A 16,827-nucleotide genomic window follows, 5' to 3' on the forward strand; every position below is an offset into this window, starting at 1 on the left:
GGTGTGACCGATTTTGGCTTTGGGTTTAGGTCATTTGTGGATGTGGGAAAGTAGCTGAGGGTTTTAGAGCATATCACAAAGCACATGAAGCAAGAGGCTCATTAAGCAACACCTCATCCCTCCTTGATAGTATTGGCTTTTCCTATAGACTCAATGTGATCTTGGATCACTAAAATATAAAATGAAGAGTCTTGAGCCGTTGAGCTTGAGCCAATCCTTTGTCCTTAGTATTTTGAGGGATCCACTTTCATCATCTATGTCATGCCATTCATTGAGCTTTTCTGAAATAATAGTCTTGGAATAGCATTAGCTCAATGAGGTATATGTTGTTATGAATTACCAAAACCACCTAGGGATAGTTGCACTTTCAACTTGTTAATGATTTACGTAAAACTATAGTAAAGACACTCTTTCCCCTCTCTCTCTCAAGGCGACATGAGAAAGCCTTCCTTCCCTTGATCTTCTCCGATGAACCCGTGGATTCGCCTCCCCTTCGCCTGCCGCTCCGGTAGCCGAGGGCGGGGAGGAGAATCCTGGTGTCTCGAGTCCCGCTAGTAGATAGGTAGGGTTTTAGTCCTCGCAGGGGCGTTGTTTGGATGGATGGCGGCGCTTCTTCTTTGAGTGAGTCTTCCGGGCTTCAATCCTCCCCAAATTCGTCCGTTGGTACGGATTAGACAGAGCTCCGGCGTAGATTCCTGCCAGCTTCTTGGGGCGGCGAGGTTAAGGTTTCTCGCCATGCGTATGCAACGGCGATATTTGGTGCCAAGTTCTTCAAATCGATTCAAGGATTTTAAGGCGACGATTGCGGCTCCAAGGCACTGGTCTTTAGGGGCACGTGCATGAAGACTTCTCAGCTGTCATCGTCAAGGTCAAGCCGGCTCCAGTATGGGAGCGGCGACAACGACGCGTCGGCAACGACAATGATCGTTCGGTGGTTCGTGGACCTCCATATAATTTTTATTACCTTTGAGGTGCTTTATACTTCCGGTGAATCTTTATAATAAATCTGATCTTTTAAAAAAATTATGATTTACTTAAAATTAAATCAATCGAAAAAGTGCTAATATATCCGGCAGAATTCAGTATAGACCTAGGAGCTCGCAACATAATACGAATTAAAGGTCCATTCAGAATTAGTAGAAAAATAAGATTTCACATATGCCTACGGAAAACCACCAGCAACTAATCAAGTCGACACCAAGATCTGCCGGAAGCAAAGCCGACAATGGCGAAGCCGAAGAAGTCCCGGAACTCCGCCCCAGATCCATCGGTCGCCGCCCAGCTCCCATGGCGTCCCTCAGCGCCGCCGCTCGCCACTTTCCTCCTTATCTCCTTCGCTGCCCTCCTTCTCCGCGCGCTTGTCTCCGTCGGACCCTACTCGGGTCAGGGCGCAGCACCCAAATTCGGCGACTACGAGGCTCAGCGGCACTGGATGGAGCTCACCCTCCACCTCCCCTCCTCCGACTGGTACCGCAACACCTCCGACAACGACCTCGCCTACTGGGGCCTCGACTACCCGCCCCTCTCCGCCTACCAGAGCCGGCTCCACGCCCACCTCATCAACGCCTCCCTCCCCGACGCTGTCGCCCTCCGATCCTCTCGCGGGTTCGAGTCCCAAGAATCGTACGCACATCTCTGGACTATCATTTACTACATGGCGTGGTGCGCAGAATCGTGTGTCTGTTTTAAGTCTCTGTGGTTTGTTTCCTGCAGGAAGTTGCTTATGCGGTGGACAGTACTCTCGTCTGATCTCATGGTGTTCTTCCCCGCGGCGTTATGGTTCGTGTGGGCGTACATGAAGGATGGGGTTGGCGGTAGTGGGGAGAGGCGTGAGGGGTGGACGTGGCTGCTCGCCATGGTTCTTCTCAACCCGTGTTTAGTATTAATCGACCACGGCCATTTTCAGGTGAGGATTATACTAGTGGTGTATGTGCATTGGAGCAGGACATTTGACTGCATTGCCCACACAATGAAGGATTGCCCTTTTGTTTCAGTATAACTGCATCAGTCTTGGGCTGACACTCGGAGCGATTGCTGGTATTCTGTCAAGGAACGAACTTGTTGCTGCTGCTCTCTTCAGTCTTGCAATTAACCATAAGCAGGTTCTTTCTTATCTGGAACAAAGATAAATATATCTGTTTTATTTCCGGGGAGGTGAAACTGCATTTACTCTTTAAAATTATTTCTTACTTTCAAGCTTCGTCAACAAACATGATGTAAGTCATAAATCTTAGAGATCTTTGCCTTTGCAAACCCCACAGATTCCCAAAGGGAGTTCCCGGGATGTATACTTGATCCCAACTTAACCCAAGCGACTGCTAGCATGAATGACTTTTTTTCGAGAGTACGCAAATTGCGTACCATAGCTTTATAGAAGAAGGGAATATCAAGTACGAGACCACTACCACTCGCTGCGAACAACAGACGTAGCATAACTCCACACACGGCTAGTCCAAGGACAGCCACCCACGACAACACAACAACAACGCAAAAGAGCCTACCCAAAACCAAAAACCTCGCCGCATCTCGACCGACGTCGGTCACCTCCGAAGAACAGCAGCTCCCTCCAAGCTTCCCTTATGAACGTACCATCCCCCATAAAGCCAAGAGGAGGTGGCAAGAGGATGGCAGGACTCGATCCGACCTAAGAAAGGCACCGTCTTGGAATCACCGGCGACGACCGTGCATTGCGCTGGGGAAGAACGATCAGGGTAACGGCAAACACCGGAGGAGCGCAACATAAACTCCAAGTCTCCCAGCACGATGCTCCCAACAGAGAGACGACGTCGAGAACGCTGCCATCGTGCCGATTCAGCGCCGAATCAAGGCTTTCGCCCGGAGACAACTGCCAATACCAAGCAAGAGAGGGACTTGGCGACACACTCGGCGATGCCTCTAGGGAGGGAAATAACACCCATGGGTGCCATCGCCGCCGGCCCGGCCAAAACCGGACTAGATTTTCATCCGTAATGCCGTGCCACTCCACTCCTCCGAGGTATTGGACAGTACCGTCCATGATGCCTCGCACCGCCGCCACCGCAGCAAATTGCGTCGAGGCTGCGCAGCCGTGGTCCTCTCCCACCCTTACTGCCGAGAGAACGCGACCCACACCACCATCAACCACAGACGAGGAGCAGCAGCATCCCACCAAGTCGTGCAAGGGCCAAATCCAACACTGCCGGCCTTCACCCACACCAGGGGACTGCCACAAGCATGGAGCTGACCCGTGCCTCCAGCCACACTCCTGCGCCAACTCCACCGGGGCATCACCGCGCGCTCCTCACACGGCGGCCAGCCGGCCACCCGCTGCCTGCTAAGATCCCTTCCTAGCAGGGCCTCCTCGGCGCCGCCACCACCATGGCTGAGCTCGCGCCGCCGCCACCAAGAGAGCCGGGCTCCACCTACCTCCGCCACCCTGCTGCGGCCCTGGATCTGCTGGCGTCGCCGCACTCCGCGTTCCCCGCCGTGAAAGTCCACCGCCACCATGGCCACCTTAGGGACGTCCCGCTCCGCGCGAAGGGGAGCCGTCCAGAGGGCGCAGCCAGCGCCTGCCGCCTTCGCCGGCCGGGCGCGGCCGCCACCGCCGGCGGCGGCAGCGGCAGCGGGGGAGGGGATCTGAGGTCTTGGGGGCTAGGGTTTGGGGAAGCCTCCGGAGCCGCACACGCGTGCGACCCGGGAGGGTGGGGAAAAAGCTGCTAGCATGAATGACAAAGTCCGTGATCACGAGTGGCAGTAGCATCAACAGTGAATGCCAGTAGTCGCAGACCTGTAAGAGACAATCCCAAAGTAATACAAATAGAGTAGGCTGTCACAAAAAGTGCATGCAGTGTTGGTACAATCCTTAGTACTCAACTTTTGAGGGCTACTTGCTGAATTTCCAACCAGCTCAAGCTGGCAGTATAATGGGCTGCTAGAGATGGAAATTGGGAGTGAGTCCATTATAATTGTGCCACTTACTTTGATGGGAAATAGAGTAAACCTGCTGAATCAGTTACAAGTCTTGCATGGATTTTTATCTACTACAGTTTCCTGCACTACTTCCATCAAACTAACCTGCGCCTCTCCCTGTTCATATAGAGCTTTTCAAATAAATTGTGATCCTATAAATTCATGGGTATATTTGATATCTTGCAGATGAGCATGTACTTTGCGCCAGCTTTTTTTGGGCATCTTATTGGAAAATGCCTGAAGCGGAAGTATCCAATTGTTGAGATCATGAAACTTGGTTTTGTTGTACTGGGAACTTTTGCTCTTGTTTGGTGGCCTTATTTGCATTCTTATGAGGCTGCCATGCAGGTAATTGCTGCATATGTGATCTGGTTATTTTCTTGTTCAAGCAAACTAGTCTATACTGAAGAAATCTTGTTTAACTAAAATGTAGTGATCTCCTTACTGAGCTGGTCAATTCACCAAAATGAAGCTTACTCTATATATAATTGGCTCAGTTCACTAAACATGTTAACTCCACTGTCAGGTGATCTCTCGATTGGCTCCGTTTGAGAGAGGTATATATGAGGATTATGTTGCAAATTTCTGGTGTACCACCTCAGTTCTTATCAAGTGGAAGCGATTGTACGCAATAAAATCGCTGAAACTTATGAGTCTTTCTGCTACCATCCTGGCTTTCTTGCCTTCATTTATTCAGCAAGTCAAGTCACCAAGTAATCTTGGCTTCCTCTATTCTCTGTTGAACAGTTCGTTCTCTTTCTACCTATTCTCGTACCAAGGTATGTTCTACTGCTGGGTTGATACTCTTTTTTTTGCAAGTATATGTGATGTTTCTTTGATCTTCATGTTTCTTTGTTTTATAATTGCAGTGCATGAGAAATCAATTTTGCTTCCTCTTTTACCCGCAAGCCTTTTAGCATTACACGAACCTCACCTGCATGGATGGTTCACGTACTATGCACTTTTTTCGATGTACCCACTTATCTGCCGTGATCAGCTTCTTCTACAATATATAGCTGTTCTTGGATTATTCGTTCTTATTTACTACTCACCTGGTGGAAACTATGGAAAGGGGATGAAAATTTCGTCTGGAACAATGGCAGTTCTGAGCCTGCCATTGTTATGCTCGATCTTACTTCACACCATGTATCTGCAAATAGAGCCTCCAAAGAGGTATCCCTTCCTCTTTGATGCACTGATAATGTTCATCTGCTTCTCACAGTTTATTATTTTGACCCTGTACACAAATTATAAGCAATGGATGTTGGACTTCCACCCTAGACATGTAGGTAGCAAGAAGGACCTATGATTGGAAATTTTGACAGCTAATTTTACAGAAAATATTCATTGTACCATTGTAACGTTGAGTGTGTTCCTTCTGTAACGGAATTGATTCACTTTTTATGAAATGGATGAAATCTTTGCATGTGGAGCAGATACGAATAAATTTTATATGACCAATAAATTGTGTTTAAGAATTATCCTGTGTTCGGTTGTATGATAAAACCAGGTAGCAAAATGCAAGCTATGCGGCAGCGCCTTTAGCTTTTGCAGCAAATCTGATAGTATTATCCCTCAGGAAATACAACATAGGTAGGTGTCTTGTTACTTGTCGAGTCAGTGTGCCTGTTTAATTGCACTATCGGGGGAGAACTTAGGATTGGTAATCTGATCCAAATTCCTGACATAGAATTTGACTAGCAATGAAACATGTCAATTGTGCCGCAACAGTGTTTTTTTGTACATGTGCTACATAGAAATTGCTGTATCATAACATTATTTGTGAGATGTTTTCATGCAACAAATGTAGTGCGCTGAAAACATTTTTGTGTGATGAAACAAGAAGCATTCTTCCGTGCAATGAACTCGTCTGGCAAAAGTTAGGACCGATCTAGTACCATAAAAGGATTTCCCCCTATTAGCAGGGCAAGTAGTCATTCAGAAGTGTTTGTTTGGTGGCCCTGGCGGTGTTAGCCGTAAGTAACAACGTTTTGATTAGAACATGGCCATACAAAACCACTCTAATAAGAGAGTGTTAATGGTAAATCACATAGAATAAAAATTCTTGACATGTCGACATACTGTATTAGGCAAGCTACTTGGTGAGGAGGGAGGAAGAAAAGGTCCGGCCAGCATAGAATCCCTAGCAGAAACCAGCTACTTTGGTTGGACCTTTGACTGGAAAGAATATCCTCCGCTGTAGTCGTCGAATGAGTCTGTGCTCATGTCCTTGTCCTTCTTTGGGAGAGGATCGTTGTAAGGGTGGCGAGGAGCGGTTTTAGTGACGTCGAAGTCGGTCGCAGACGTGGAGGCGCTGCTGAGCCCCTCGTTCTGCAGCATCATCTCGATCTCCTTGACGACGTCGCTCATGGACGGTCGGGCGGCAGCGCCCTCCTCCACGCACCGGATGGCCAGCTGCACGAACTTGCTGAACGCGGCGAGATGGTTGGTGTTGATGATCCTGGAGTCTATCATGCCCCTGAGGCCGCAGAACTCGGCGTCGGCAGCGTCGAAAACCCTCTTGGCCTCCCTGACGATGTACTTGCCCTTCTCGATCGGCTGCCTGGCGATGATCAGCTCGAGCATGACCACGCCGAAGCTGTAGACGTCGCTCTTCTCCGTCAGTTGCTGGGACATGTAGTACTCGGGGTCCAGATAACCCTGCAGGCCAAGAACAAGTCACATTCACTGGAAGGGACATGTGCAACTGCAGAGATGGATCATGGATGCAACGAGTTTTACCAGCGTTCCTTTGACTTGGGTGCTGACGTGGCCCTTGTCGCTGTCGGACACTAATTTGGAGAGGCCGAAGTCGGCGACCTTGGCGGTGAGGTGCTCGTCCATGAGGATGTTGCTGGACTTGACGTCCCGGTGGATGATGGGCGGGTCGGCGAGCTCATGCAGGTAGGCGAGGCCGCGTGCCGCGCCCAGCGCCACCCGGAGGCGCTTCTTCCAGTCGAGATGGAGGCCGCTCTTCCCTGCAACCACGGGCGGAAGGTTGCTGGACTTGTACTTGACTTGATATGGTTATTTTTTTTGAAACAGATGACTTGATATGGTTATCAAGACGAGACGGGACGAGAAGGGTTACCGGTGAGGCTGTCGCGCAGCGTGCCGGCGGACATGTACTCGTAGACGAGCATCTGCTCGCCCTGCTCGAAGCAGAAGCCGACGAGGCCGACGAGGTTCTTGTGGTGCACCCGGGAGAGCAGCTCGATCTCGGTCTTGAACTCGTGCCCGCCCTGCATCGACCCTTGCTGCGCCCTCTTGATGGCGATGAACTGCCCGTTGGGCAGCATGCCCCTGTACACCTTGCCGTACCCTCCGTACCCCAGCTCGTTCGCCTCGGCGAAGTTGTTGGTGCTCCGCTTCAGCTCCTCGCACGAGAACCACCTCGCCCCTTTCAGCCGCGGCGCGCCGCCCCGCTCCTCGCTCCGAGCCCACGACGCTGCAGCCACCAGTTTCACTTCACTCCTCCGGTGAAGAAAATGCACAAGTTTATTTTAAGACAAGGCGTACCGAAAGGCCCCCCGAGCTCTTCCGTGGCCTTCTGCGCGCGCCGCCTCTGCATGAGCGCGTAGACGGCAGCTCCCACGAGCGCGATGAGCAGGACGCCGCAGCCAACCGCGATCCCGATGATGGCGCCCTTGCTCTTGGACGCCGGCCCGTTCCGATCTGCAAACCACACATCCCACCCACATGGTGGTATCTCACTCAGCCACATACGTACCTACTCAAAGGTTGAGCAAACAAGAGGTAGGTAAAAGGTAGTACTACTACTATCGTTGTTCGTTGGTGACCTGGGAAGGGGTACGGGGAGGCGATGAAGTAGTAGGGGCCGAACTCCTTGGGCGGCTTGAAGGTCTGGTTGCTGAGGTCGAAGCCGATGCGCATCACCTCGGTGCGGTTGAAGTAGGGGCCGCCGGAAGGGAAGAGCTTCACCTGGACCTGCATGTAGGAGTCGCTGTTGAAGAAGGGGTCCTGCAGGGCCACGGAGCCCGGGGAGAGCTCCAGCTTGGTCCACAGCTTGCTCTCCAGCTCCTGGAACGCTGTCCCGTTGCCCACGTCCGCGAAGAAGGGCGCGCGGAAGTACATCACCCCCTGGTACGGGTACGCGCACCCGCAGCTCTGCGGGCTCATGCTCTGCTCCGGCGGGCACGCCCCCGAGAAGCACTTCACCAGGCTCGTCGTGTACGCCGGCGAAGGCGCGTGCTGTGTCACGTTGCAGTACGCCGTGTTCGGCAGGTGGTTGCACACCGGGTTCCCGGCCAGCCTGAACGACGTAGCAGGAGTTTGTAAGGCCTTGTTCGGTTAGGCAGGGTTTGGAGAGGTTTGAAAGGGATTGGAGGGGATTAAATCCTTTGCAAGTCAAAATCCTTGTCAAACCTCTTCAATCCCCTCCAATCCCTGTGACGAGGGGATTAAACGAACAGGGCCTAAGTGAGATGACAGCACTGCCGCCGTCTGGAAACCGGAACTGGACACTACTACTTGGTACTCACGCGAGGGTGCCGTTGTAGCTGGAGGTCACCGTGACGGAGGAGAAGTCGTTGTCCTTGAAGCTCACCATGCTCAGCTCGCTGCTGATGCTCCTCCCCAGGTCCAGGGTGCCATTGAACGCGTTGCCGTCCAGGATCCTGCAAAGAGGCCTTGTCAGATTCGCCACAAAGACCCACCAGTTCCACCATTTTTTGGTGCAAAAAAAATGCAGAAAAAGGTTTTCACGTGAGTTTACACTTGCTGCAGCTGCGGGCTGCTGAACAGCTTCATCGGCACCGTGCCGTAGAGTCTTCCGGATTGTATAATTCTTGGTTTGGCATCACAGGACAGTGTCAGATTTAGCCATCCGAGCATTATATACTGTGAAGTTGCAAAGTTACTTCAGGGGAACTTACAGAGCCGAGAGCTGTGGTAACTTCCAAAACCACTGCGGGCTCGGGGAAGGATCAAATGTGTTGTTGCTCAGATCGCTGCGGTGTAATTAGACCAGATGAATTACTATGAGATCAAGCCCGGTGGTTCGAACAAATTAGCAGCAGAAACCTTGTGCGCGGCCAATTGCTTAGTGCTTACACATAATTGAGAAGAGTCATCCCAGATAGATTGGGCAACGGTCCGTTAAGCTGGTTGTTGGCTAAGTTGCTGAAACATATATATGAAGATATTGTGCTATAGCTTTGTACTTGCACTTACTTACACAGTGTATCTTAGACAACTTACAGCTCGTTTACGTTGGTGAGGTTATTCAGGTTCGCCGGAACTGGTCCGGAGAGGGAATTTCTATCCAGCCGGCTGTCCAAACAAACATATAGAAGATTCATATCTGGCAGCTCATCGAACAAAATAAGAAGAATTGGGTAGAGTTTCGTTTGACAAGGACACTTACACAACTTCGAGTGTACTAACAAACCCAAGAGAGTCCGGGATGTCACCGGTGAATTTATTTCCATCAAAAAGCCTGCACCGAATATCTTATGGTGTCAGCACATGTTGCGAAGCAGGAGAAAGATGAACCTACAGACACAGAGGGCTTCAGGAACTCACAGATGAATCAGTGTCATCTCAGGGCTGAAGAGAGCGTCTGGGATGGGACCAGACAATTGGTTCTTATTGAAGTGGCTACAGATCACCAGAAACAGTACGGTTAGAGATACGTTCCACTTCTCATTTCTGCTTCAGAAATGATGATGACCGGAAAAAAAAAGTCTTGTATAACCTACAAGTGTTTGGTTTTTGTAAGCTTGTCTAGACCCATTCCCCCGTTTGATGAGATTGGCAATGGGCCGGTCAGCTGATTGTCGGCGACATCAAACCAATAGAGGCTGGAGAGACTGCCCAAAGATGCTGGTATTTTTCCAGAGAACTGATTCGAGTTCAGAGCCCTGAAAGAGAGTTTGATCAATGTCACTCTTTTCCTGCAGAAACTGAAGCACAGAGGCACAATTGTGCACCATCATCTGTGTTGATGATTCCTGCACCAGCGAGTAATATCTTACATGTAAGATAGTTTTGGAAGACTCCCTAGCTCATCAGGGATGTTGCCATGAAAGCTGCAACCTGCCAGAATCCTTGAAACAAGGCGGTACAAGTACAAGACATGAGCATAGTGACGTATAACCTAACCGAAAACAAGAAGACCGAGCACGTTTAGAGACTTACAAGGTTGCAAGCTGCTTCAAATTACCGATGGTCGGAGTGAGCACACCTCCAAGGTCATTGTTGAAGGACAGGTCCCTGCATACACATAGCATGGCTCAGTAATGCAAGCAGAGCTGCAAGAAGAGGGATTATGTTCAAGAAAAGGTTTAGCTTGACACTCTAGTGCTCTGATGCTGCTACATACAGGGATTGCAGCTCGGTCAGCTGCCCGATGTCAGCGGCTAGAACTCCTTTGATGCCCATGGTTGACACTTTTCTGAAAGACACGGTTGTATAATAGTGGTAAGTTTTGTTGACTTGGCACTTTGGCGGAGCTTGCAGTGAAATTTTTTTTTGAGCTTTGCCGACACTTACATGGAGATCACCCTGTTGTTGCTGCATGTCACTCCGTCCCATGGCGAATCGCCGCAGGGATCATCGGACTGTCCCCACGTCGGTGGCGAGTTCTGCCACTGATCCATTAACGCTCGGAGAACAGAAGCTGCGATCGACTCCAAGGTAGCAGAGTTATCACACGTGAATTATACTAGTTGGGTAAAGAAAGAGTATAAAGTAACTCAAAATTCTTGTCTCATCATCGATGATTTGTATTCCCTCTGTAAACGCTCTTATATTAGTTTACGGAGGGAGTACTTGTGAAACTAAGCAAGAATGGATGAGTGAGGGTACTCACTGTCCTGGCTGTCCGTGAGTCCATGGCTTGCTGGCACGCACACCGAGAGCAGCAAAGCCAGAGCGAGAAGCACCCCTCTCAGACCCATCCTCGCACAGCCACCAGCTTCCTCCATGCACGCACGGACGCAAGAAGTGAGCCGATCGAGCTCGCAGGGGGGCGAGGTGCGGTTTTAGGTGGTCAGCAAAAGCTGTGGAGCGCAAGGCAACCACCGGCACCACAACCGCAGCCCATGATGCGGCTCATGATGGGACGTGCATTCACCAAGCTAAAATGATAGGATCCTGCAAGCTCTGGAGAGAAAGATACAGGCGGGAGAGGTGGTGCCAAATGCCAACGACTTGACTTGAAAGCAAGCCAAACCTCAAGCTCCCACTGCCCCAGCAATCCCTCGGTGGCTGGCTGTAGCTGAGCACGCCGATACCGGTCGCCCCCGTACGTCTCGCTGTCCGCGGAAGGCACCGATCGAGCGGTCAAAAGGGCGGGAGGATACGGCCTCGCCAACGTGACCCTTGCTCTACGGCAACTCCTCCCCACCTCAATCTTGAGTTCAGTCGGTACGAGTGCACTAGTGACTAGTGTGCTGGTCTTTCATGTCATGCTCATGGTGCTGCTTCAAAAGTCTGTTTTTCATTGGGGTTTAAAGGAGTTTAGTGATGATTAGGGGTGCGATTCAAGGCACGTAAAGAGGGAAATTTGGTGGGGATTAAACTAATGATGCCCATGATTGACCTTCTTTATCAGCCACTTTTGCAATGGAGAGAATGTTCTTTGAGTTATATAGCTTATTATATTTTGGACTATGCTGCCAGGGCATGGCTTAATTAGAGCAGGCTTAAGGAGAAGGTCGTCACAAGAGATAATAGGACCGTGTCTCACTCATGTTAATCTGTGGTCGGCAGTGAAGTGAAAGCGAAGCCGACGCTGTCCGCGGAAGGCAGTGCATGGTTGAATGTCCTCACAAATGAAGGTAAACTGAGCTTGATCTCACATGTTTTTCCATGATCTTTCTTGCGTTCAGTTGAGGTAATTAACTCTGACAAGTGGCTAATTTGTAAGCACTGAAAATATACGTTGCACTTACTCTAGGCCCCCCCCCCCCCCCAAAAAAAACTTACTCTAGGTTTAAAAGGCAATAAGTCCTCTTTTTACCGACTAGGCTGCCTTTTCAGAGTCATGATGGTGATTTCTGTCTCTGATGATGAAACGCTGTGAACCATGGTAGCAGGATAATTGGTCTGAGGCGGGGTAAGTTCCACGCCATGATTTGATGCTCTTGCAGTAACATTAAGATTACAACTATGAAACTAGACCAAGTTGTTATCGCTTGGTTTAAAGTTTGGGAAATATCTAGATACCCTGGTGATGAGAGTGTTAGGAAGAACCATGTCACGCCTAATATGCGACCCTATCCAAAAGGAACTTGAAGGTCCCACCAAGGATAGACCCCCATATTGAAACGCTTTTGCAAGATGGATATCATTACATCAACATTACATAATATATGTGGATATATACAAGAGGCATACAATGCCACATGAATACAACATCACAATACATCAGAGCATCATCCGACTACGAATGAAACACAAACAGAAACTCAAACGACATCCACCCTGCTAGCCCAGGCTGCCGACCTGGAACCTATCCCCTGATCGAAGAAGAAGCAGAAGAAGAACTCAACGCAAGCAAGCATCGCTCTCGCGTCATGATCATCGCACAACCGGTACCTGCAACTGTTGTTGTAGTAATCTGTGAGCCACGAGGACTCAGCAATCCCATTACCATGGGTATCAAGACTAGCAAAGCTTAAGGGGAAAGGAAGGGGTAAAGTGGTGAGGCTGCAGCAGCGACTAAGCATATATGGTGGCTAATATACGCAAATAAGAGCGAGAAGAGAGCAAAAGAAACGGTCGTCAACTACTAATGATCAAGAAGTGATCTGAACTCCTACTTACGTCAAACATAACCCAGAAACCGTGTTCACTTTCCGGACTCCGCCGAAAAGAGACCATCACGGCTACACACGCGGTTGATGCGTTTTAATTCGGATCTGGTGTCAAGTTATCTACAACCGGACATTAACAAATTCCCATCTGCCTATAACCGCAGGCACGGCTTTCGAAAGATTATACCCTGCAGGGGTGTCCCAACTTAGCCCATGACAAGCTCTCGCGATCAACGAAGGAATAGACCTTCTCCTAGGAAGACCCGATCAGACTCGGAATCCCGGTTTACAAGACGTTTCGACAATGGTAAAACAAGACCAGCAAGACCGCCCGATGCGCCGACAATCCCGATAGGAGCTGCACATATCTCGTTCTCAGGGCAACACCGGATGAACACTACGTACAACTAAAACCAGCCCTCGAGTTTCCCCGAGGTGGCGCTGCAAGTGGCTCTGGTTCGGACCAACACTTAGACAAGCACTGGCCCGGGGGGGCTATAATAAAGATGACCCTCGAGAGAGCGACTCCCAAGGGAAAAGTAGGTAGTGGTGAGGCAAATGGTAAAACCAAGGTTGGGCCTTGCTGGAGGAGTTTTATTCAAAGCGAACTGTCAAGGGGGTCCCATAAATCACCCGACCGCGTAAGGAACGCAAAATCCGGGAACATAACACCGGTATGACGGAAACTAGGGCGGCAAGAGTGGAACAAAATACCAGGCAAAAGGCCGAGCCTTCCACCCTTTACCAAATATATAGATGCATTAATAATATAAGAGATATTGTGATATCCCAACCAAAATCCTGTCCATCATGGAGAAATCTTCAACTTCACCTGCAACTAGCAACGCTATAAGAAGGCCGAGCAAAGCGGTAACATAGCCAATCAATGGTTTGCATAGGAAAGGTGTCAAAGGTTAGAGGTTCATGGAAATATAGGATGGCTGGATAAACAGGTGATAGGTAGCGCATCATAGCAATAGAACGAAGCAACTAGCATAGCAATGATAGTAGTGAGATCCAGGATAGCGGTCATCTTGCCTGAAATCCCGCAAGGAAGAAGAACGAGTCCATAAAGAAGACGAACGGATGAAGCTGAACCAAGCGTAGACGAACGAGTCCTCACGATCGCAACGAAACGGGAACTATCGAGAGAAGCACACCACATAGTAAACACACCACACATAAACAAGGCATGATGCACAACAAGCATGATGCATGACAAAGCTACACGAAGCTACTCATGTCAAGAGATGATGCAAACAAGAGCAACACATCAAGGCAAGTTTAAATGAAGCCGAAAACAACATATAACAATTCCGGTAAGTCCTCGTATGCAAATTTCGAAATTGGTCCAGATCTGGATAAACCTTATGTTCAAGTTGTTAAACAGCAAGTTAAGATACACAAAGATGATCTACACGAGATTCTAGTCAAGTTACATATAAAGTTCATTTAGTTCGGAGCTACGGCCTAGAAGATATGAGCAACACAAGATTAACATGGCATTGATGCAAAATGCACCCAAACATCAAGCAAACACCTCAAAACAAGGATGCAACATGATAATATGAAGCTACATGCAATTCTAAGCAAGTTTCATATAGAGCACACTCAAAACGGAGCAACGGTTCAACACATACACATGAAACAAGTTATAATAACAATCTGTCCAAAACAGCAATTAGGCATATTGCAAGCACCAAAACAATATGCTACAGGACCTCAACAAGAAAACAAAAGGCATGGGCATGATGTACAGGTAAAGCATAACAAAACATGAACACTGAACTATCTCCAGAAATCACTAGAACATGCTCAAACACACATGGTAAGATTGCAAGTTTTAACAATTTCAGACTTTGCAGAAAATAACATCACGATGCAATGTTTAGAGCTATCAAACAACATGTTACAGGAACTTATCATGGCAAACAAAGGCATGGCATGAATCTACTAATTGCATAGATCAAAAGACCCTTACTGACCATAAGCCAAAAATGATCAGAAAATATGATGGCACGCATGTAAACATGGCAAGTTATTATACAGATTCAAACATGGCAGGAACATAATTATGAAGGCATGTAGATGAGCTTGTGCAACTCACTACAGAGTAAAACATGGCATGGCAAGGCAACCAACAGTAAGAAGGCATGTTTGTGAAGCTAAGCATGGCAATAGCAAGGTCATAGGGTGCATGGAACACTAGGAACAATCATGGTAACAACTGAACTTAATGTTAACAGGCTGACAGCAACATTATGAAGCAACTTTGGAGCAAGATTACAACAAGCTACAGCAAGCTATAAATGCAACCAGGGACATGTATGGTTAGAGGATGACATGTAGATCAAAACATGTTTATAGAACATCTCCAGATTATGCATAGAATGATTAGTAGAAACATGTTTACATAGCATCGCGAAATAACAGATTCAGCCTAGCAAAACAGCAACATCATGTACCCTACTTAACAAGCTCGATTCACTCACCACAAGTCATTGCATGACAAGATAAGCATAGCATCATCAAGAAGACATGTTTGTAAAACAAACCAAGTCAAGAACAAGTTCATAGCATGCAAGGATCAACTATAACAAGCTTGGCCAAATTGAATATGTAAACAATCTGCCAGGAAACATTTTGAAGCAAAAGTAGAGCACTCAAATGACATGCTAGACTACTCCATAATTGCAACAAGGGGCATGAATGGATAGAGAACAACCATATGTTCAAAACACCCTTACTGAAGTATCTCAAAATATGCAAAGATCTCTCTGTAGCATCAAGTTCACATGGCATCAAAATAATAACAGAACAGGGACTAAAACAGCAACATCACGATGCCTAGTTTGCATGCTTGTGCTAGTCACCACATTGATCACAAAAATACATGGTAAGCACCACTGTAAAGAAGACATGACATAGATCAAAACACATGTAGACATCAACCTCATAGGATGCACATATCAATCATGGCAAAAATGACAAATGAGCTCGTTCTGATAACAGACAACAGAAAACATCATGAAGCACTCTTACAACGATGATTCAGGCATCAAGATGACCTCAAATGAATATGATACAATGGAACGAAATGATGTACTCGTTGAGACGAACAATTTGACATATTACACGCACAAAACGGAGCTACGGATGCGGAGATACAGCAGGTTGAACATGGCATGAAAATGACAAAAACTTCGGGGACTTGGGCAAAATATCACCTCCGGATCTGGGGTTGACCCGGGCGCGGATTTCGAGGCAGCGACGGAGATCGCCGGACCCTCGCCGGAAAAGGGCCGGAGAGGAGGAAGACGAGGCCGGGGCGGACGAGGGCGACTAGATCCGGGTGGCTCCGGCCCGGATCTAGCCGGAGGAGGCCAGGGAAGAGCGGCGGGCAGCGGCGGCACTTGCCGGCGGCGGGGCCGGGGCCGAGGCGCGGCGTCGGGGCACGGGGATCCGGGGCCGGCCGGGCGCCGGGCGGCGGCGGAGGAGCACGGCGGGGCGGCGCGGAGGGCAGGCGGGCGGCGGGAGAGGCGCCGGCGGCGAGGTCCGAGGGCGGCAGAGGCGAGCGGACGGGCGCGGGGACCCGAGCGGCGGCGGCGGTGCGCTCGGGCCCGCGGGGCGCGGCGGCGAGCGGCGCGACGGGCCGCGGGGGCCGGCGCTGGGCCTGCGGGCCGGCGGCGGCGCGCGGGTGGCCGGGGTGGCCACGTGGCGGACGCCGATTGGCGGAGGGCGGCGGAGCGGACGTGTCCGATGGGGCACGGACATGTCCGGCGGCTGGAGGGGAGCTGGGCTAGGGTTTTGGACTGCGGGAATTTCGGGGGAGGCCACATATTTATAGGTAGAGGGAGCTAGGAGAGTCCAAATGAGGAGCGGTTTTCGGCCACGCGATCGTGATCGAACGACCAAGAGCATGGAGGGGAGTTAGATGGGTTTTGGGCCACTTTGGAAGGGGTGTTGGGCTGCAAAGAGAGAGGGGCTTTACGGTTACCCGGTTAACCGTTGGATTACCAAACGACCTCCAAATGGCACGAAACTTGACATGCGGTCTACCGGTGCATACCAAGGACGCTTGGCAAACCTCGGGCTATTT

At 49.6% G+C, this 16,827-nt stretch overlaps 2 protein-coding genes across 2 annotated transcripts; one reads left to right on the plus strand and one right to left on the minus strand.

Moving 5' to 3' along the window:
* The first annotated feature begins 1,155 nt into the window (after positions 1-1,155).
* On the plus strand, positions 1,156-5,374 carry LOC123092243 (probable dolichyl pyrophosphate Man9GlcNAc2 alpha-1,3-glucosyltransferase). Its single transcript, XM_044513953.1, has 6 exons — positions 1,156-1,623; positions 1,714-1,906; positions 1,995-2,102; positions 4,135-4,296; positions 4,475-4,727; positions 4,818-5,374. Exons 1-6 carry the CDS (start codon positions 1,226-1,228, stop codon positions 5,255-5,257), a joined length of 1,554 nt encoding a protein of 517 aa, XP_044369888.1. The 5' UTR covers positions 1,156-1,225; the 3' UTR covers positions 5,258-5,374.
* A 544-nt stretch (positions 5,375-5,918) lies between these two features.
* LOC123092242 (leucine-rich repeat receptor protein kinase HPCA1) lies at positions 5,919-11,110 on the minus strand. Its single transcript, XM_044513951.1, has 18 exons — positions 10,781-11,110; positions 10,462-10,588; positions 10,292-10,363; positions 10,108-10,182; positions 9,945-10,016; positions 9,669-9,830; positions 9,493-9,567; positions 9,335-9,406; positions 9,169-9,240; positions 9,022-9,090; positions 8,844-8,918; positions 8,684-8,755; positions 8,451-8,585; positions 7,749-8,221; positions 7,468-7,623; positions 7,040-7,396; positions 6,691-6,926; positions 5,919-6,609 (listed from the first exon to the last, which is right to left on the minus strand). Exons 1-18 carry the CDS (start codon positions 10,893-10,895, stop codon positions 6,106-6,108), a joined length of 2,919 nt encoding a protein of 972 aa, XP_044369886.1. The 5' UTR covers positions 10,896-11,110; the 3' UTR covers positions 5,919-6,105.
* Between the last annotated feature and the right edge of the window lie 5,717 nt (positions 11,111-16,827).

Source organism: Triticum aestivum, chromosome 4B (genome assembly GCF_018294505.1).
Source record: "Triticum aestivum cultivar Chinese Spring chromosome 4B, IWGSC CS RefSeq v2.1, whole genome shotgun sequence".
NCBI lineage: Eukaryota > Viridiplantae > Streptophyta > Magnoliopsida > Poales > Poaceae > Triticum > Triticum aestivum.